The following is a 20527-nucleotide window of genomic DNA, read 5'->3' as shown; positions in this document are numbered from 1 at the left end:
ATTTACATATCATTATTCCTCAGAAAAATGAAATACTATTACCTGTCCTCAAGACTATCACCCATGAACCATCTGTAATGGTAACGCCCCAAGAAAAGAGCTGTTTCATTTTTCTTTGATAATACTTTTAACTTTATCTCTTCGATTAGCCATCAGGAGATAGATCAACACATTTCTAGTGAGATTAGGTGTATGACTACCCATAATTGGTCACATTTCATACCAGAGAGTTCCTCTAAAATGCCAGTATTAAAACACAGTAGATAATAGTACCTAACATTTATTAGTTACTCTAAAGATTAAATTAGATCACTCACATAAAATGCTAAGACAGGGCCTGACATAAAAGAGATCTCAATTAAAAAAAATCATCACTACTATTATATGGTTATTAAATGTTCACTATGATCCAAACACTTTTCTAGGAACAAAAAGATTAATAAAATGCAATCCATGATCTTGGGGAGCTCATCATTCTAAAAGAAGAGGGAGAGATTCAAATAAATAATTTAATTTGTTGAGATTACCAACTATGATAGAGTTGGAGGAGAAAGAAGGCAAAAAAGAAACCTACTAAATATGAGTAAGGTAGGCTGATTAGCATCAAAATTCTCTGATTACTACTGAGTGCCTAAGGAAAATTCAATGTTACCACTATAGTTATTTTGGCTTTAGAAACTAAATAAGCCAGATTTAGGTTAAAACAAAGATGGTGGCTCCTCCTTTATTTTAAAACCTTCCTTAAAATTACAGGTTTGACCCTGGGCCTGTGTGGCTCAGTTGGTTGGAGGATCGTTCTGTACACCAAAAGGTGGCAGGATGGATTCCCAGTCAGGGCACAAACCTGGGCTACAGGTTCAATCCAGGGTCAGGGTACATGCGAGGGGCAACAGATTGATGTTTGTCTCTCACACTGATTTCTCTCTCTCTCCCTTTCTCTCTCTCTCTCACTCTCTCCTCTCTCTAAAATCAATTTTTTAAAAAGTTACAGGTTTGGCCGAAACCGGTTTGGCTCAGTGGATGGAGCGTCGTCGGACTGCGGACTGAAGGGTCCCAGGTTCGATTCCGGTCAAGGGCATGTACCTGGGTTGCTCACATCCCCAGTGGGGGGTATGCAGGAGGCAGCTGATCGATGTTTCTCTCTCATCAATGTTTCTAGCTCTCTCTCTCTCTTTCCCTTTCTCTCTGTAAGAAATCAATAAAATATATTTAAAAAAAAAAAAGTTACAGGTTTGACTAACTACCTTTTAATGAAGCTGAACTTTGTCCCTCACAATGAGTTTAGGCAAGCTTTTGCCAACTTTCACTTTTAATGTGCAAGTCCAAGTGTCTGACCAAGTCCTGTACATATTTCATTTTGGCATTCCTGTCACTCAAGCCTTATTTCCAAAGTTAAAAGACAATTACAAATGTGTTTGATTTTAAGAAGTCTCCTACAAATTATGTTTGCTGCTTCTGTTATAAATCCATACTACTTAAATAATGTAACATATATCATAAAAAATTTGATTAACTAAATGTCAGACCACTGTACAAATAAAATTCTGAATATATTCACTTTTGTGAGCATTTTACAATTTCCTGCAAACAGAAGCCAAATAAAATATTTCCAAAAGAATGCTCAACCTTTTGTTCAACATTGAGAGGCAAACAAAAAGAGCATTTTCATCTATAATATGCAGAGAATTCTGCCACAATGCTTGCAGTGTTCATAATTTAATCCATTACAAATAATAAAAATAAAAAATTAGAACTACCTGTCAAAGGATCTAAGTACAGACATAAGCTAATTATTAACTCCATCAAAGAAAATGCTAAAACAGACAAAATACATCCAGACCACTATGGACATAGACCCTAACTTTTTACTATAAAACCAGGCAATTTGTGTCTCTAGTTAGGCTTAATCTAAAGTAAAATATTCACAAGAACTTCATACAACCTAATAAGAGACACACCAAATTGCAATAAGGGAGTTTAACAGCTGATGGGTGTGTTTTTTGGCAATATATTTAATCTAATGTTATTTTCTGCCTTCATTTTTCTGTTGGTTTTAACACATACTAAAAAAACACAAATTTGTTTTCATTACACCATGAGAAAAATTGTTAACTGTTAATTACCTATAGAGTTATATGCAAATAACCATTAAATGAGATAGTGCAATGTTGAAAACTCTGCCTATGTGAAATGATTTTAATACATAATTATATAAAACTAGAGGCCAGGTGCACAAATTCGTGCACCAGCCGGGTCCCTCGGCCTGGCCTGCGGGATCAGGCAAAAATCGGCTCTCCGACATCCCACAAGGGGTCCTGGATTGTGAGAGGGTGCAGACCAGGCCGAGGGACCCCACCAGGGCATGATCGGGGCCGGGGAGGGTCACAGGAGGTTGGCCAGCCAGGGAGGGACCATGGAAGGCTCCAGGGCATGTCCATCCCATCTCGCTCAGTCCCAATTGGTTGGAACCCAGCAGCAAGCTAACCTACCGGTTGGAGCGTCAGTGCACATCATAGCGACTGGTCGACCCCCTGGTGGTCAGTGCATGTCATAGCGACTGGTCGCCCAGTTGACTGTCCCCTGGTGGTCAGTGCATGTCATAGCGAGCAGTTGAGCATCCTTAGCATATCATTAGCATACTAGAGGCCCAGTGCACGAAATTCATGCCCTCAGGGTTGGGGCAGGGGGGCATGCCTCAGCTTGGCCTACGCTGTCTCGCAGTCCGGGAGTACTTGGGAAATATCAGTTGGACATCCTTAGCGCTGCCACAGAGATGGGAGAGGCTCCCACCACTGTGGCTGCACTCATGAGCCGGGCTTCTGCCTGAGCAGTACTCCCCCCTATGGGAGCGCACTGACCACCAGAGGCAGCAGCTGTGTTGAGCATCTCTTCCCTGGTGGTCAGTGCATGTCATAGCGAGCGGTTGAGTGGCCTTAGCATATCATTAGCATACTATGCTTTGATTGGTTGAACAGGCGACAGGACAACCAGACACTTAGCATATTAGGCTTTTATTATATAGGATTATGCTTTGATTGGATGAATGGACGATTGGATGACCGGGCACTTAGCATATTAGGACAACCAGACACTTAGCATATTAGGCTTTTATTATATAGGATTATATAATATTAGAAAACTAATATTGGCTGGTTCAACTGAATGTTGGAAATATGTGCATTTACAATAGAAGCCTTGATAGCAACTCTTGGATAGCTGAGCTTAACATCAAAAAAGAAATAACAGACAAAAAAATTTTTAAGTACAAAAAAATGGTGTCAGCTCTTGACTAATTCTATATTTAAATTTTCTAGGAAAAAAGCTCTACTTATTATCTAATTTTTTAAGTTAATTATACTCGCTGGAGGCAAATAATCAAAGGTACTATGGTTTCCAACTCTGACTACACATCAAAATCACCTGTGAAAACCTAAAAATGCCAGGGCCCAAGCCTAGGCATTTAATCAGAATTTTCACAATGGAAGGATCCTATATTTTTCAAAAGTCTGAAAGGTGATTCTCTTGAACAACAAGGGTAGAGAATCACTACACTGATTTTAGATTAAAAATATATTTTTAAAAAATTATAATAATTTCATAGAATCTAAGACTCAATACTCATTCAACAATACATGTAAATGCCTACTATGTGCCACATACTGCATCATGGAAATATAAATAAGAATGGGCTTTTTTCCTCAAAAAGTTTAGAGTGTAGCAGAAGATAACATACATAAACTGGTAATTATAATACAGGAGCCCACAGTACTTTCTATGGCAGAAGGAATTCCAGTCTTCTATGGGATACGACAGTACAGACACCAAGTTGGAGAGTCAGATTTCCTGGAAGAGTTAATCCTATATAAAAGTGCAATATGCAAACCGACCGAACGGCGGAAGACCGGTCACTATGATGCGCATTGACCACCAGGGGGCAGACACTCAATGCAGGAGCTGCCCTCTGGTAGTCGTGCGCTCCCACAGGGAGAGCGCCACTCAGCCAGAAGCTGGACTCACAGCTGGTGAGCACAGCAGCAGTGGCGGGAGCCTCTCCCGCCTCCACTGCAGACGATCAGTAAGGAGCAAGAGGTCCCAGACTACGAGACCCCTGGACTGCAAGAAGGATGTCTGACTGCTGGCTTAGGCCCGATCCCCAGGTCAATTGGGTCTAAGCCAGCAGGCGGTCATCCCCCCAGGGGTCCTGGATGCAAGAGAGCACAGGCCGAGCTATAGGACCCCATTACCCCCAGTGCATGAATCTCATGCACCGGGCCTCTAGTGTTTAAAATAGACTTTAAGAGAAGTGAAATCCAATATCCATCCATAAGTTTAACTTTAAAGGGTAACTCTATTTAATAAATACTTATAAGGATCCTATTGTATCACTTACCAATATTAGCCTGAAGTTGCTGAAGCAGGTACAAGTTACCTGAACAGAATTCTGGAGTTAAGTAAACAATTCGGTATTTGCCTCTATAAAAACAAAACAAACAACAAAAAATAGGACAAGAAATATTCTACAATAAAGAAAACAATAGCCTAATAGATTACAACTTAAAACCAAAATACCTGATAAATTTTTAAATAATACATTATGCTAATTACTAAAAACTAAATATTGTGTGTATGTGTGTATATATATATTGTTCTTTGATTTCACTTCAACTCATCACCAAAAAGCTGGCAATGCCTGTCAGGGAGTACTCAGTGTTAAGGTACTCTCTAAAATTAATAAACATGTCCTCGGATAAGGATTTTTCTTAAAAATTTTTAAATACCATTGGTATTAAAAATACTGCTGATACATACAACAACATGGAAGACTCCCAAGGCATTATGAAATTCCCAAGGATGAATGAAAGAAGTCTTACACAAGAGTTCATATTGTCTGACTCCATTTACATGAAGTTCTAGAACAAGCAAAACAAAAGTATGGGAGAAAGAAACTAGAACAGTGGTTTGCTTTAGGTCCACAGTGGTCAGCAAACTGTGGCTCGAGAGCCACATGCGGCTCTTTGGCCCCTTGAGTGTGGCTCTTTCACAAAATACCACGTGCAGGCAATTGAAACTTCACGGCCCATGCGCAGAAGTCGGTATTTTGTGGAAGAGCCACACTCAAGGGGCCAAAGAGCCGCATGTGGCTCGCGGGCCGCAGTTTGCCGAGCCACAGTTTGCCGACCACTGCTTTAGGATGAAGGGTAAAGGATAAACTAGGAAAGAACATAAAGGAACATAAAAGAACATAAAGACAGTAATGCTATGTATCTTGTTAAGAGTTTGAGTTACATACTTATATGCATTTATTAATACTCGGTAAATACATGTTTATTGTTTGTATAATAATATACAAATATTTATATTAATATATCTACACTTATTTCTCTGTGTGTCTGACAATTTTATTCTAGTAAGGAATTATGTCATAATGAGATTAGTGGGGCAAGAGATCTAGAATCTAGTCCCTGCTCAGCCATTAATTCATTGAGTGAGTGATATGGGGCAAATTACTTTGAGCCTCAGTTTCCTCATCTGTAAAATGGAGCATAACTAGATAACTCTCCAAAGTTCTCTTCCAAAATCAAAATTTTACAATCCCGTGATTCAATGTTAACATTATAGTTGAGAACTAAAAATAGATTTCTTTCAGTTTGAAGGATTTTAAAATTAATAGTTCTGTAAATGCACTATAGAAAAGATAATACATTTTAAAATCATGGATATTTTGTTCATGTGTTAAATAAAAAATTTTTGCATACAAAATTTTCTCACATATCCTAGACACCTGATCAGAAATCATACAAATTACTCACAGTTTAACATCCTTTAGAACATTTTGTGATTGTGCTGATCCCAGAAAACAAGCTGAAATGTTGGACATTCTAGAAGGAAACACACACACATAATGAAGCCACGTACGTACACACTACAAATATCAACTTCATTCTTAAGTGAGAAGGAATAAAGAAATATTATTTTAAAAATACATTCCTCTTCTTTGCAATCCTCGCTCTTTTTGTAACTTACTAATTTGATAAACAAATTCCTTCCAGGGCCATATTAGAAGGCAGTTTGTTAAGGTGGTTTTTGGTTTTTGTTTGTCAAAAAGATTGCAAACTCGAATTAAAGATGTTTAAAATTTTTTCATAACTAAAATATAGGGTTCCATGTATACACTTCATACGGAGAGAAAGAGAACAGAATTGTGAGATATACAATTTAAAATGGCATAGAGTTTGGTTTTAAGAAACACTTATTGGGGCCACCTGGTAGCCTTGAATTACAGAGAACTTAAGAAGGTAAGTTTTTCCACTAACATGTCATTTATTACTTATAAAAATAAAGTAGCACTTATAGTAATGTGTTCCTGGGAACTAGATTTTAAAATACATGATAGATTAGAATTTTCCTTCACAGGAGAAGAAAATGGTGATAATGTGGCAATGAAAACATTACTTACCTAAGCTGGAGCACTTGGTCTTCCATCAAAGAAATAAGAGGAGAGATGACAAGGCCAATCCCGCCTACATAAACAGGTGGATACTGGAAGCACAGACTCTTTCCATAGCCTTGAAATAAAAATAATATGCTCACTGAAATAAAAATAAAGACTTGGTACTTTGATTTCTTCTTACAATGCACCTGAATGAGATAAAGGATCACTTACTAATATGCTATCTTCGTAAGAGCTAATTCATGCATAAATTTAAGCATCTACTCTCAGTTCACGCTCTTCTATATTTCACGCCACCTGTAGTTGTCCCCATTACCCATGGGGGATATGTTCCAAGACCTCCAGGGGATGCCTGAAACCATGAATAGCACTGAACCCAATACAATCTCTTTTCCTGTACATACACACCTATGATAAAGTTAAATTTATAAATCAGACATAGTAAGATTTTAACAATAACTAAGAATAAAGTACAACAGTTATAACAATCTCCTGTTATGTGAATGTAGTCTCTCTCTCAAAGTATCTTTATTGTGCTGTACTCACCTTTTCATTTAAAGGCAGCATTTTACAGCTTCTCTCTAGCATGTCCACATTACCAGCATCACTACTCTTATGCTTTGAGGCCATTATTAAGTAAAATAAAGATTACTGAGACACAAGTACTTCAATACTGTGGCAGCAGATCCAATTATAGAGATAGTTACTAAGTGACTAACGGGCAGGGGGAACAGCGTGGATACACTGGATAAAGGAACTGTGAGAGATTTTATCCCGCTAGTCAGGATGGTGAGCATTTTAATTATGAATTATTTATTTCTAGAATTTTCCATGTAATATTTTCAGACATTGGTTGACAGCAGGTAACTGAAACCAGAGAAAGTAAAACCATGGGTAAAGGGGGACTACTGTTATTTGCATTCTGAAAGTTTAATGAAAGAACAGGCATTTAAAAACCTTTACGTTTTATTTTTTTAAGTATTAGGTTATTTGCTTAAGCACAACTTACCAGTTGCCATGACAACAACATTATCTCTTCTTTCTTCCAGTACAGAATGAATCACTTTCCACTGAACCCTGGAGAGTGAAAACACAAAAGGCTGATTTGTTTTACTACCAAGAAACCCAAGAGACAAGTTCAAACCCATTTAATTTTTCCACTTCCTCTAATAGAATTTATTTTACATTTTGGGCTTCAATATAAAAATGTCTGAACCCTAGAACTTTAAATGTAAGTTACATGGATGCATACATGTGCACTTAAGATCTGCAAATGTACATACACTTAAGGTTTGACCATTTCCTTTTATGTAAATTTCACATTAAGAGAAAAATAAATAAATATTTAACTACAGTTAGTGATTTATATGCTGAAGTACTCCAGGGAGAGTGGAACGATATTCACATTTACCTTGAGAAGCATTTTAAAAACTGGATGAATTAAGGAATGAGTAGAGAGATGATCGATGAGTATGTGATAAAGAAAGTATATTAAAATGTTGAATATACAGATATTCATAGTAAAAAAATTCTTTCAACTTTATTGTTCATCCTTAAATAAAATATTGAGGGAGAAAATCAACTGGAAAAGCGATCTTCCAGTATGCCGATAACAACCTATTCTTCCTTATCTGAGTGCTAGTTACACAAGGTGCCTAAAATGTGAAAATTCACAGAAAAGTGCATATAATCTGTACATTATATGCACTTTTCTGTACGTAAGACAGTTAATTTTTTTTTAATTTTAAGGTCAACAGGAACAATTTTTTATTTTTCCATGGATTCAATTTTAAATTCCCAGAAGAGAAAAATATCCAATGTAGGTATCAACATTCTTATTAGATTTACTCAAATTTACTTGTTCCTCATCGCATAATAATACTTGTAAATGTGCCCCCTTCAATGTTAATACAGTTAAACATGTTAAAATGATAAGATTATCATTGTTCTTCAAACAGTTGTCTTATGAATTTCTGTAACATCAGCATGCTATGGACAATCAGATGCACAAAATAGGCACATGGATACATACTTAACGAAAAACAAGTCAGCATTAAATTAAGATTCATTTACTAGTGTATTAAAACTATTTTCTACCCAGAACTCTCTATGGTAAGAAAAGCCAATTTTCCTTGCTTATAAAAATAATGTATACTAGGTAGACATGAATTTTATACAAATATTACTTCAAACTAACTTTGTAGGCACTAATAGGAAATACAGTGTCGCATATATAAACTATAGTAAAGTTGTACTACTATTGTTAAATAGATGGATTATTTGCCTTTTTTCTCTTGTGAAGAAAATAATAAATATGTAATTTAATTAACTGAGCTTACAGCCCTGTGAGGTGTGTCTCAGTTGGTGGGATCGTCTTATGCACCAAAAGCTTTCCGGGTTCAATTCCCAGAGAGAGCACACACCCAAGTTGCGTGTGGAGGGCATACAGGAGGCATGCAGGAGGAAGCTGATGGATGTTTTGCTCTCACATCGAAGTTTCTCCCTCTCCCTCCCTCTCCCTCTAAGAATCAATGACAATAATAATTAAAAATTAAAAAACTAATTGAGATTACACTCACGGCTTAAAACTGGAATGGCCAAAGTAGGTCTTGAGGCAAATAACTTGCTTTTCATTGGGTCCTGGTATTGAATGGTCTTAAAATAAAATAAAATAGGTACTTATATTAAAACTAGAGGCCCGCACAAGTAGCTCGCTTCCGCTCGCCTCAGCTGGCGGCCCCGCCCATCACCCCTTGTAGCTTGCTGCCCCGCCCTCCGCAGCTCGCAGCTCTCCACCACTAGTAGCTCACACCCACCCTGCGAGCAGCGAGAGCCACTGCTTGTTTGGTCGTGATGGCCACGGGCCTTTTATGTAAGAGACAGACGTTCATACGGTGAGAGGGAATAAAAGTTTTACTTCATTGGTTTCTTGTAAAGAACATAGTGATAAGTACCAAAGGTTACTATTTTTCTGTCTTTTAAATCCAACCAATTTAGTCCTCTGGGCACCAGTCATGACTCCAGGTAAACAAACACCTTAACAATTACCTAATTCTAAGGATTAGAACTTTATTGAGGTTCACGCTTTGCCAGCACTGTAAAAAAAAAATGATATTTTGGAATTTGCTATCCTTCTAAAAATCAACATTAGACCCAACCATAGCAAGTAATAACACCAATCCAAATTTTATAATATAACCAACTAATAATAACCAGAAATTAGATTACAGTTACAAATGAAATCCATTGATAAAATAAAATCTTCATCTTAGTTACCACTCCACCTAATCTTTGACCAAAATTCTCGTTGCATAGCACAAGGAGATATGCTAACTTTACTCTCAGAGTGGCCAAAAAAGAGCAATGAAAAGAATCAAGATAACTCATCTCTAAACAAATGAGAAGTCATTATCATACTTTTCAGCTTTAACAATTCTATACAGAATGCTAAATTGATTTGGATATAACATATATTTATTTAATTCAAGAAAGCTAGGGGGAGAACATTTTTTTTAACATCTTCATATATTTTCCACCTATAAAATGTACCTTAAATTTCCATATTATAACACTGATAAAATCTAGCTCTAGAGAGTGTTCTACTTCTTGAGAAGATCCGTAGTTTATCATAATAGATGCTATTACTTCACTTAAATAATAGGTTTACTTAGTGGATTCTTACTATAGTTAGTATACACAGTATAAAAATCAGTCTATTTTGCTATTTGACATTGTGCCACTTGTTTTAAGTAATAAGCGCCTGCAAAACAGATACTATGTATCTATCCCATCTATCTATATAAAACCCTAATATGCAAATCAACCAAACAGCAGAACAATGGGCTGAGCGACCAGTCGCTATGACAAGCACTGACCACCAGGGGACAGACGCTCAATGCAGGAGCTGCCCCCAGCCCACAGGCCCCAACTGGTGGCTGGGGTGGCGGGGCCAGCGAGCGGGCGGTGCCAGGCCAAGACAGGTGTGAGCAGGGGCCCAGATCACCCCGCCAATCGCCTCACAGATCAGCCCTGATCGTTGGCCAGGCCTAGGGACCCTACCCATGCACAAATTTCATGCACAAGGCCTCTAGTTTATAATAATGTTTAATATCAGTCATTAATTCTTTACTAATAATTTTTTTATAATTTTGAAAAAAATATAAAATTCAAGATTAAAAGTTTCACATCACCACATCCACCAAATGACACTTCCATTACTCTACTTTTATAAATAGTAAGATTGTGCTTTATGAAGACCAAAGCACTAAGGGATTTAATGACAAGTTTATAGGAATTAATCGACTACATGCCACAAAACCCTTGACCTCCAAAATATTTATAAACTGGGCCCTAAATTAAAGTCACTGGTAGGTATCAGAGGTGAGTCATTTCATATTTCAGTGCTTACCTTCATTTTCCTCTTCCTCTTCAATAGCTTCATCCTCATCTTCATCTTCTTTACAGGGAACATTCAGATTGCTTTCCACATCCATGCATTTTGAATGAATTGGATCTACTGTGCGACTATTTAGGTTTTCTAAAGACTGGGAGTTTAAAAATAATTTTAAAAGCAAAACCATAGACAATGTCGTATCTTTTTCACCAAACACAAAAAGAGTATTATTAACAGAGCCTACAATTTTATCCAAAGCTGGCAGATGTGCAAGCAATTACACAAAAGAACATGTGTGCTCCAATTTAAATATGTGCTCAAAAATGGTTTCTAAGGCAAAAGGCCAAAGATGGAATACTTTCAGCATAAACAGAGGTCATTAATAGCATATAAGGAACTGTACCTAAAAGAGTTATCATAGCCGAGACCGGTTTGGCTCAGTGGATAGAGCGTCGGCCTGCGGACTGAAGGGTCCCGGTTCAATTCCGGTCAAGGGCATGTACCTGGGTTGCGGGCACTTCCCCAGTGGGGGATGTGCGGGAGGCAGCTGGTCGATGTTTCTCTCTCATCGATGTTTCTGGCTCTCTATCTCTCTCCCTTCCTCTCTGTAAAAAATCAATAAAATATATTTTAAAAAAAGAGTTATAAATTTTGAATTTATATGATTTAAAACATTTTTTCTTCATCATACGTCAATGTTTTCAATTCCTAAGAAGTAGATGCAGATTTTAATATTATTTTTGTAATGATTTTCTCTATATTTACAGGTCACTCATATTCTTTTTGAGTAAGCATAAGGTTTAAACTATAAGCAAACAATAAATGTGTTTTTGATATTGTCAAAACAACAACAAAAAGATTCAAATACTTTTAGGCAAGAAATATTACAAATGTAAAATAAAGTTTTTTGTTTTTATTTTGTCTGACAATACCTGATTTCCTTTCCTAAATGAAGATTATGTAGTTAAAGACTGTTAGGATATTTCAAAATTGTTTCATTTGTAAAATTATTTACGGAGAAGTGACAGGAAGAATTATTAAACTACAGTTCTAATTTTCTCCTTTTATTAAAACTTCCATTTAATAAATTTGACTTTAAAGGTTTTTTTAAAGTATATTCGTTTCAGGCCTGGAAAAGGAAAATAAAAGTTCTGTTCCTGATTGTTTATTCAAGTTAACAAACATACTAGAAAAGCATTTTAAAAATAAAGTTCTCTCACATGGGCACCAAGTTGTCATCTAAGAGGTTCCATATATAATATGCTTATAGAAGTCTATAAGTATCCTATAAATTCACTACCTAAACAGCATTCTTCAGAGAAATGGTTAATTAATAAAGGAATATGATTTGGCACTTATGTTCTATTATTACTACTAGCTATTATTTATTAAACACTTTACAAAATGCCGGGCTCTACTAAGCTCTGCAAAAGTAACACCGTAAGTAATAACTACAACTGTTAATTTAGAATCAAAAAGGCTAAGAAACCTGCTCCAAGTCACACAGCTAATAAATGAGAAGCTGGAATTAACCCACATCTAAATTCAGAATTCACATTCCTAATCACTACCCAATACTCTGCCTCAAAACTAAATAATCAGGAGCCTAATCTCATTTCATTTTTAAAAAATATCACATCAATCTAAAAATAAGAAATAGTAAGTACACGTAATTGTGAACTTCTGCACTTCATTTTCACTTAATTTGGCTGAATTCAGACTTTTCGTTCTATCATTCTTTATTCACAGACTGTTGGGGGCCAGATGTAAGCTGGCAAGGTCCTTGCACCTGAAGGGGCTAGCAAGGCTGGGACCCTTACCCACACAGTTTTCCCAGACTTGTTTGGATGGCGATTATCAGTAGAATGAGAACAGCCTTTCATGGCTTACCAAGAAGTCTGTAACTATTTACTGAGATATGCTATACCGAGAACTTGTCCTTCTGCTGTGTCTCTCCCTTAGAGATTAAGAGGAACAAAGAATACATTCCTCTTGACAGACCTCCTATTCAGTGTGTTGTGTATAAATAAGATTGTGTGGCTAATAAACTTGCTTCAGTTCTTCGAGAACTGGGGTCCTCCCAACCCCGCTTTCCTGTCTTTCTTTCTTTTCTCAATTCCCACCTCCCTGCCTCAGCCCGGCTCAACTTTGTCAGGCTGGCTCAACAGACCTGACAAAAAAAACTAGAGGTTGGGTGAAGGGGTAGAAAATAAAAAAAATTATGCCCTGCCCTAGCTGGTTTAGCTCAGTGGGTAGAGCGTCAGCCTGAAGATTCAAGGGTCCCACGTATGGTTCCGGTCAAGGGCATGTACCCTCGTTGCAGGCATATCCCCGGTGGCGGGTGTGCAGGAGGCAGCTGATCGATGTTTCTTTCACATCGATGTTTCTAGCTCTCTATCCCTCTCCCTTCCTCTCTGTAAAAAATCAATAAAATATATATTCCTAGAGGCCAGTTTAGCTCAGTGGATAGAGTGTTGGCCTGTGGATTGAAGGGTTCTGGGTGCAATTTCAGTCAAGAGTGCATGTCCAGGTTCAATCCCCACTGGGGACATGTAGGAGGCAGCCATTGAATGATGTTCCTATCTCTCTCTCGCTCTCCCTTCCTCTCTGAAAGCAATAAAGATATATTAAAAATAAATAATCTATAATAATAAAAATGTAATATGCAAATCAACCGAACGGCTGAACAGCAGAACAACTGTCTGGATGACCACGCTATGACATGCACTGGCGCCAGGACAGCCAAAGTGGGTGTGATGTGATTGATCGGGGGGGCCCGCCATCACCCCTCAATCGCCCCGCAGAGGGAGGCCCAGGCCACTGGCCGGCGGGACAATCAATCAAGGGAGAAGTGGGGACTGGGGTTGGACATGGGCAGCACCAGGCCAAGGTGGATGCAGGTGGGGGCGGGGGTGGGGCCGGCTGCTGGCAGCCAGAGGGAAGCCCAGGTCCTGGCAGCCAGAGGGAAGCCGGTGCTGACAGCCGGGGGAAGGAAAGCCTAACCTTGCATGAATTTTGTGCATCGGGCCTCTAATAAAACAATAATTTCCTTTTGATAACAGGAGAAAACTGAACCATTTACAACATTAGAAGATTATATATAATAAATATAAAATATTCACAGTACATAAAACCAAAGAAAGAAAAAATAATAATGAATGTATAAATACAGAACTTCTATATAAAAGGGGATACACATGAATGGCAAGAAAGAAACCTATTTCAATACTGGAGAGCTGAACCACAATCCACCCTCAAGGAAACGATTTTTAAAAAGTGACCTAAGAAGGAACACAGAAAACATATTAATATGTCTTATAGTTTGTAAAGATTAGTATTCTACTACTAAAATATTATTCATAGAACATATCCTATATAATAAAAGCCTAATATGCAAATTGACTGAATGGCAGAACTGGCAGAACAAACGGTTGCTATGACGTGCACTGACCACCAGAGGCAGACATGCAACACTGGAGCAGGCCAGCCAAGGCGGGTGCCAGTGACCCCTCCTCCCGCCCCCCAATCGCCCTGCCAGTCACCCCATAGATAACCTCTGATCATCGGCCAGGCCTATGCACCCTACCTGTGCATGAATTTCGTGCAGCGGACCTCTAGTAAAGTATAAGGAACTATGAATTGGAAAGTAAAATCTAATGTTACATAATTGATAGCAATCTCATTGTAGTGGAACCAGTTTAGAATTAGGCAATTTTTTAGTTAATTAAATGTCCTTTGGAAAGAACTGGAAGTAATTTTCCATAATTTTAAACATACCTTAAGCATCTCCATTTCTAAATCTTCATCACTTTCAATTATATAAGATGTATCTTCTTCATTATCCTTGGAAGGTAAATCCTTTAAAAAAAAAAAAGAATTTAAAACATTAATTTCAGTTTCATTGACTCCATACCTCTCTTCTACAAAATATTCTCTTCTCTAAGATAAATTTATAATACATATTTATATGTTTCTATGATAGAGAGACAGAAGAGAAGGAGGGTGGTAGGGAGGAAAAAGAAAGGAGGAATTAACATAGAAACAAAAAAAAAACAAATAAAAAGAGAAAGAAATATAATTGGAAAGATTAAAAAAACATTAAACTTGAAATAAAGTCCACACTATAAATGAGAACACAAAGTGTCAAGTTCAACTATCATTAAACAATGTCAAACTGTGTTTCCCAAAATTTTTGAGCGTAAGAACCTCTTTGCAAGGTTGAAAAATTCTACACAAAGTCGGGAACAATCAATGATCATAAAAATACCTTTAAGTAAATCAATATTTTATAAATAGCATCTACATATATTTGAAAAACAATGTCAGATAAGTTATTTATTTAGCTACTGCTGATATTTAGATATGAGGAAACTTTACAAAATTTTGGCAATCCCCAGAAAGCAAGTGTCTAACAGCACATGAATCTGCACAAAAGAAACCCACAGAAGAAATATGGAGGAAAGATCACCCAAAAATGTCTAATCTTTAAACTGTAAGTAGGAAAAGAATGTAGAACCTTAATTACCTTGAAAATATTAAGCTTAAAAATTTTTTTTAACTCTTTCACATTTTAAATGAGGTACTTCATGGATAAATAAAAAATGCTACTAATTATTACATAATAAAAAATGGCGATAATTAGGGTAAATAATGTCAGTCAGATCATGAAATCCTGATAATAATTCTGAATCATTATATGAAACATCATTTCAAAGTATACACATAATATGAAATTTCTAAAAAATTAAAGGGTAAAACAGATGTTAGCAGAGATAGCTATTAGGTAAAAGGCAGGAGGAATGCTAAAATAGTAAATTCCAATAAATGTGTGCTGACACTATAAAATCTTTCCACTGCAAAACTGTAAGATGCTGCTTATTATACTGTCAGAAGTAGCAAAATATGGCTCACAAGCCAAATGCAGCTCACTTTTTGCTTTTGTTAATAAAATTTCATTGAACCACAGACAAGCTCGTTTGCTTACATTTGTCAATAGCTGCTTTCACACAGAAATAGGCAGAATTGAGTAGTTACAACAGGGTCTGTGCGATCTACAAAGCCTATAATATTTACTATGTGCCCCTTCACATTAAAAAATGTGCCAACCTCTACGGGTGAATGAAAATTGTTTTATCTTTATTTAGTACCTCAGGAGATTTGCAAACAATATCACTAAAGTTCTTTTCCTGAGCCTGCTGTTCCAAAACTTGCAGTTCATATTCTGTAATATCTAGCGACATCAGACAACCCCCTTCTGTATTCTCGTTCAGTTTATTGTGTTCTAGTCCATCTTCTTGTTTCACTTCATTTCCAAGCACATTTTCTCCATCCTGCAGAATTAAATTATCAAGTGTTGTGTCCCATGTCTCCTCTTGTCTCTGTTGTACTCCACCAGCTTGATCTTCGAATGACAGTAAGTTAAAATTAATGCTGGACCTAGGTTCGGTCTCAGGAGAACCAAGTATCACCTTCCTCAGTGAATGCAGATTTTCTGAAATATCCTTCAATAGTATAGAAACCCTAAAAAAATGTTAAGAAAGGTTAATTCAGCTTTAATTTCATAAACTATAAGGACAAGTTTTAATGCTTTTGGACAAATAGCTTTCTAAACTGACCTTTACTTCAAGGACACACTGTTTTGTTTTGTTTTTATTTTTCAATTACATACTGGATTATTGGATTAAAGTTGCTCTTCATTCCCTAATGCCCACTATAGACTTATAGCTGGTAGGCTACTCTCTAACCAGCAATGCACCTCTGCAATCAACAGGTGACTTGTATGTTTATTAAGTGCAGCAGTGTTCGGTCCCAAACTAACTGTTTATACCAGTCATACTTTTTATCACAATTAATTTAATGAAATGTAAATGACAACAATGATACATAACCACTAAAAACAAAAACACTATTTCCTTGAATTCTAAGTTGAACATGCAGAAAAACTTAGCAAATTTCCCTTTAAAAGTAAGTTCTCTTTGATTAACTGTAGTTCAAATAACCATAAAAATTTGGAGGACAAATCTTAGGAATCTATATTCAGATTGCTTCAAGGGTCTTGAGTTTTCACTCCATTTTACAGAAACTGAAACTGGAAATTATAGATGATACACATGGGTATGTTTAAACAAGAAACACTCTGCAAAACTCCAAACATCAGGCCCATGCTTAATGAAAAAGCCGTGATGTACAACAGAAAATTAGAAATGCATACACGTTGATACGTTAAGTTAAAAGAAAATGTTTATGATCCCAGGTTTTACCTTATTTTTTTCAATTTACTGATCAAACTAGTCCCAACTTTGTTATAATTCAAAAATGATGATGTTTTGTATCTTCAAAAATCTCAACTAAACACAAATTCTTTGGAATGAAAAAAAAAAAACAATTCCCTTCAGTGGGCAAATATGAAGTGAAAAAATATGAAGATGTATAGAATAAATATGAAGTGAATTTCTTAACTCCTTAAATATAGTTGCTAATATAGCATTTTAACTAAGTGACTTTAAATGGCTATATTATAAACAAACCTGGTTAACTAAACACGAAAACCACTGCTAGAGTATAACATGAGACACACTATCTTGCATATTGGTTATAGGGCTTATTAAAGCAATTTTTAGTTAATAAAAATAGAAATTAAAGGGAGAAAAGGGATTCTGTTGAGCAAAGACAATGTTATACAATTTAATGCTTTTGTTTAGCTCTTCTAATTTTTCTGAATTATAATCAATACTTAATAAAATATGACATGACCTTTAATTTTATTAAATTTATTGGGGTAACACTAAGTTTCAAGTGTACAATTCTATAATACATCCTCTGTATGTTGCACTGTGTATTTACCACTCAAAGTCAAGTCTTCTTCTGTCATCATATATTTAACCCCGTTTATCCTCCCCCACTACCCCCATCCCCATTCCCCTCTGGTAATCACCATACTGTTGTCTGTGCCTATGAGTTTTTCTTTGTTTATTTGTTGTTTTCTGTTTATACCACACATACGAGTGAAATCATATTGTCAAAGTGACAATAATCAAAACAGCATGGTATTGGCAGAAAAGCAGACACACAGACCAATGGAACAGAATTGGTAGCCCAGAAATGAACCCACAAATATACTGGCAAATAATTTTCGACAAAGGAGTAAAAAACATGCAATGAAAAGAAAGAAAGCCTTTCAATAAATAGTGCTGGGAAAATAGGAAAATCACATGCAAAAGAATGAAACTAAACTGCTATTTGTCACCATACACAAAAATTAACTCAAAATGAATCAAAGACATAAATATAAACAATTAAATACATAGAAACCATAGAGACTAAACTTATGGGCCTTGGTCTTAAGAGAGGATTTTATGAATTTGACCCCAAAGATAAGGAGAGTAAAAGCAAAAATGAATTAATAGGACTATATCAAACTAAAAAGCTTCTGTACAGTAAAAGAAACCATCAATAAAACAAAAAGGCACTCAACCAAATGAAAGAAGGTATTTGCCAATAATACCTCGGATAAGGGGCTAGCATCCAAAATATATAAAGGACTCATACAACTCAACAATAAATAATAAATAATCCAATTTAAATATGGGTAGAGGACCTGAACAAACACTTCTCCCAAGACTTACAGATGGCCAACAATATATGAAAATGTTCAAATTCAACTATTATATGGAAAAGGCAAATTAAAACCATAAGAGATACCACCTCACACATGTCAGAATGGCTATTATAAAAAAGACAAGAAATAACAAATGCTGGAGAAGTTGTGGAGTGGAGTAAAAGGAACCCTCATACACTGCTGGTGGAAATGTAAATTTGTAAAGCGACCACAGAAAACTGTATGGAGGATCCTCAAAAAATTAATAGAGCTACCATAATAGATAGCCTCTTCTGGGTATCTACCCAAAAAGTTTGAAAACGTTTATTCATAAAGATATATGGGCCCCTATATTCATTGCAGCATTAATCACAGTGGCCAAGACATGGAAATAACCTAAATGTCCTCCCATGGATGACTGGATAAAGAAGATGTGGTACCTATATACAATGGAATACTACTCAGCCATAAGAAAAGATGAAATACTACCATTTGCAACAACATGGATAGATCTAGAGAATGTCGTGCTAAGTAAAATAAGTCAGACTGACATGACTTTTAAAGTTTCATATTGATGATTCAAATAAAGATTTGGTCATTCATGGGAATAAACTATCAAAAGTTCTGAGTTATTTCATGAGTTATTTCCATAGTGAAAGCACCGTTTTAACCACACTGCAAAGTTGGGCTCAAGCTTAAGTTGCCAAAGTCAACATCAAAAAATCAAAAACAAAATTAAATTCAAACCTAAAAACTCACTCTAACACTCTACAATTCTTCAAATCTTATCAAGAACATTTATCATTAATACATAGATATACACATATAAGACCTGTATGTAAAACATTAGTAGGAACAGATATGCGCCCCAGTTTAATTGTTAAATGCATGGGGAATGCGACATATAAACATAGCAACAATGACACACAGATTGACAAGTCTGTAAGGGCTCATTTTTCCTGTTAACGTCAGAGAATAACACATTTCATGTAGGATAATTATTTACTCTAAACACATCAAAAGTTGCACTGCCTTCTTCAATAATGCATAGGATTATTGCATTATTCCTTCTTTCTTAGGAGTATTATTATGTATTTTAGTAACCTACAGACAACCTCAGCACCCAGCAGAATGTAAGTACATAAAGGCAATACCACAAATACGTACTGAATTTAAATCAATGACTAAGTAGTACTGTACAATCCAATACTTTCCCAGGTCCACTGCAGCATAAAGCTATTCCCTTGTTAACAAACCTCAAACTGCTCTATTTTAAGAGTCCTTAAATTTTTATAGTTTTGCCCTCCACTTCGGAGCTAATTAACTATAACTTCCAGCTGTTGTCATGTACATATCAATCCTTATCCATACCTGGTCTTTATTTTAACTGGATATCCAAGCTTGTCAAAATGTATCTAACAACAGAAAGCAAATATGCTCTGACTGTGGCCTCATGTACAGTACTCCACTGGAAATACAGTTAAATGAGCTTGAATTCATGTTTACGGCATGTATTTTGGCTGTTCAAGGCCCTTTTTCGTTCCCTTCGGGTTCTGAGGTATAATCTAGATAAATGAGGCATTACTGTAGACTTATTACAAAGAACCTGAAATCAGGGATTTATCTAGTTCTTGTTTTGACAATAAAACTTTATAAGATGTATCTTTACTAAAAATGAACCTAGTATTTTCCATTCTCAAGTTTTAAGGGAACCTATATATCTTTGGCATTACAAAACAAAGCATTCAAAGATATTTTAATTGCTGGAAAAAAATCAGAAATGTACATAAACATCATGGAGGGGGAAAATGAGAGGTATATCTTTCCCAAAATCTCAAAGTTACATAAAAACTACTAAAACAAATTGCTAAGAGGAAAAACGACTTTGAAAAAGAGCTGAATTTATATATCATATTTGAAATCTCTCTATCAAAATATCACAAATCTCACCCAGCAGAGAATACATTAACATTCATTTGTCAGTCAGAATTCTATTTTAACTGCTTCATATTTCTACAAAGTATTTCTGCCTCAAAATTATATTGCCACATTGTAAATCATTCACTGTTCCAGAGCAATCTTCCTT

The 20527-nt window shown here is 36.1% G+C and overlaps 1 protein-coding gene across 1 annotated transcript in view; it reads right to left on the bottom strand.

Annotated features, from left to right (window-relative positions):
- Positions 1-20527, bottom strand: part of WRN (WRN RecQ like helicase) — a 129066-nt gene that overhangs the window by 69333 nt on the left and 39206 nt on the right. The window contains exons 9-16 of the mRNA XM_081083049.1: positions 15992-16364; positions 14622-14702; positions 10860-10995; positions 9031-9106; positions 7461-7528; positions 6458-6566; positions 5811-5879; positions 4391-4473 (exon numbers count right to left, since the gene is read on the bottom strand). Coding sequence (XP_080939175.1) covers positions 4391-4473; positions 5811-5879; positions 6458-6566; positions 7461-7528; positions 9031-9106; positions 10860-10995; positions 14622-14702; positions 15992-16364 — 995 coding nt within the window. The remainder of the gene's footprint in view (positions 1-4390; positions 4474-5810; positions 5880-6457; positions 6567-7460; positions 7529-9030; positions 9107-10859; positions 10996-14621; positions 14703-15991; positions 16365-20527) is intronic.

The sequence above is a fragment of the Myotis nattereri genome (assembly GCF_964212035.1).
Source record: "Myotis nattereri genome assembly, chromosome: 2".
NCBI lineage: Eukaryota > Metazoa > Chordata > Mammalia > Chiroptera > Vespertilionidae > Myotis > Myotis nattereri.
Note: the sequence above shows the minus strand (reverse complement) of the source record. Positions and strands in the feature narration are given on the sequence as shown.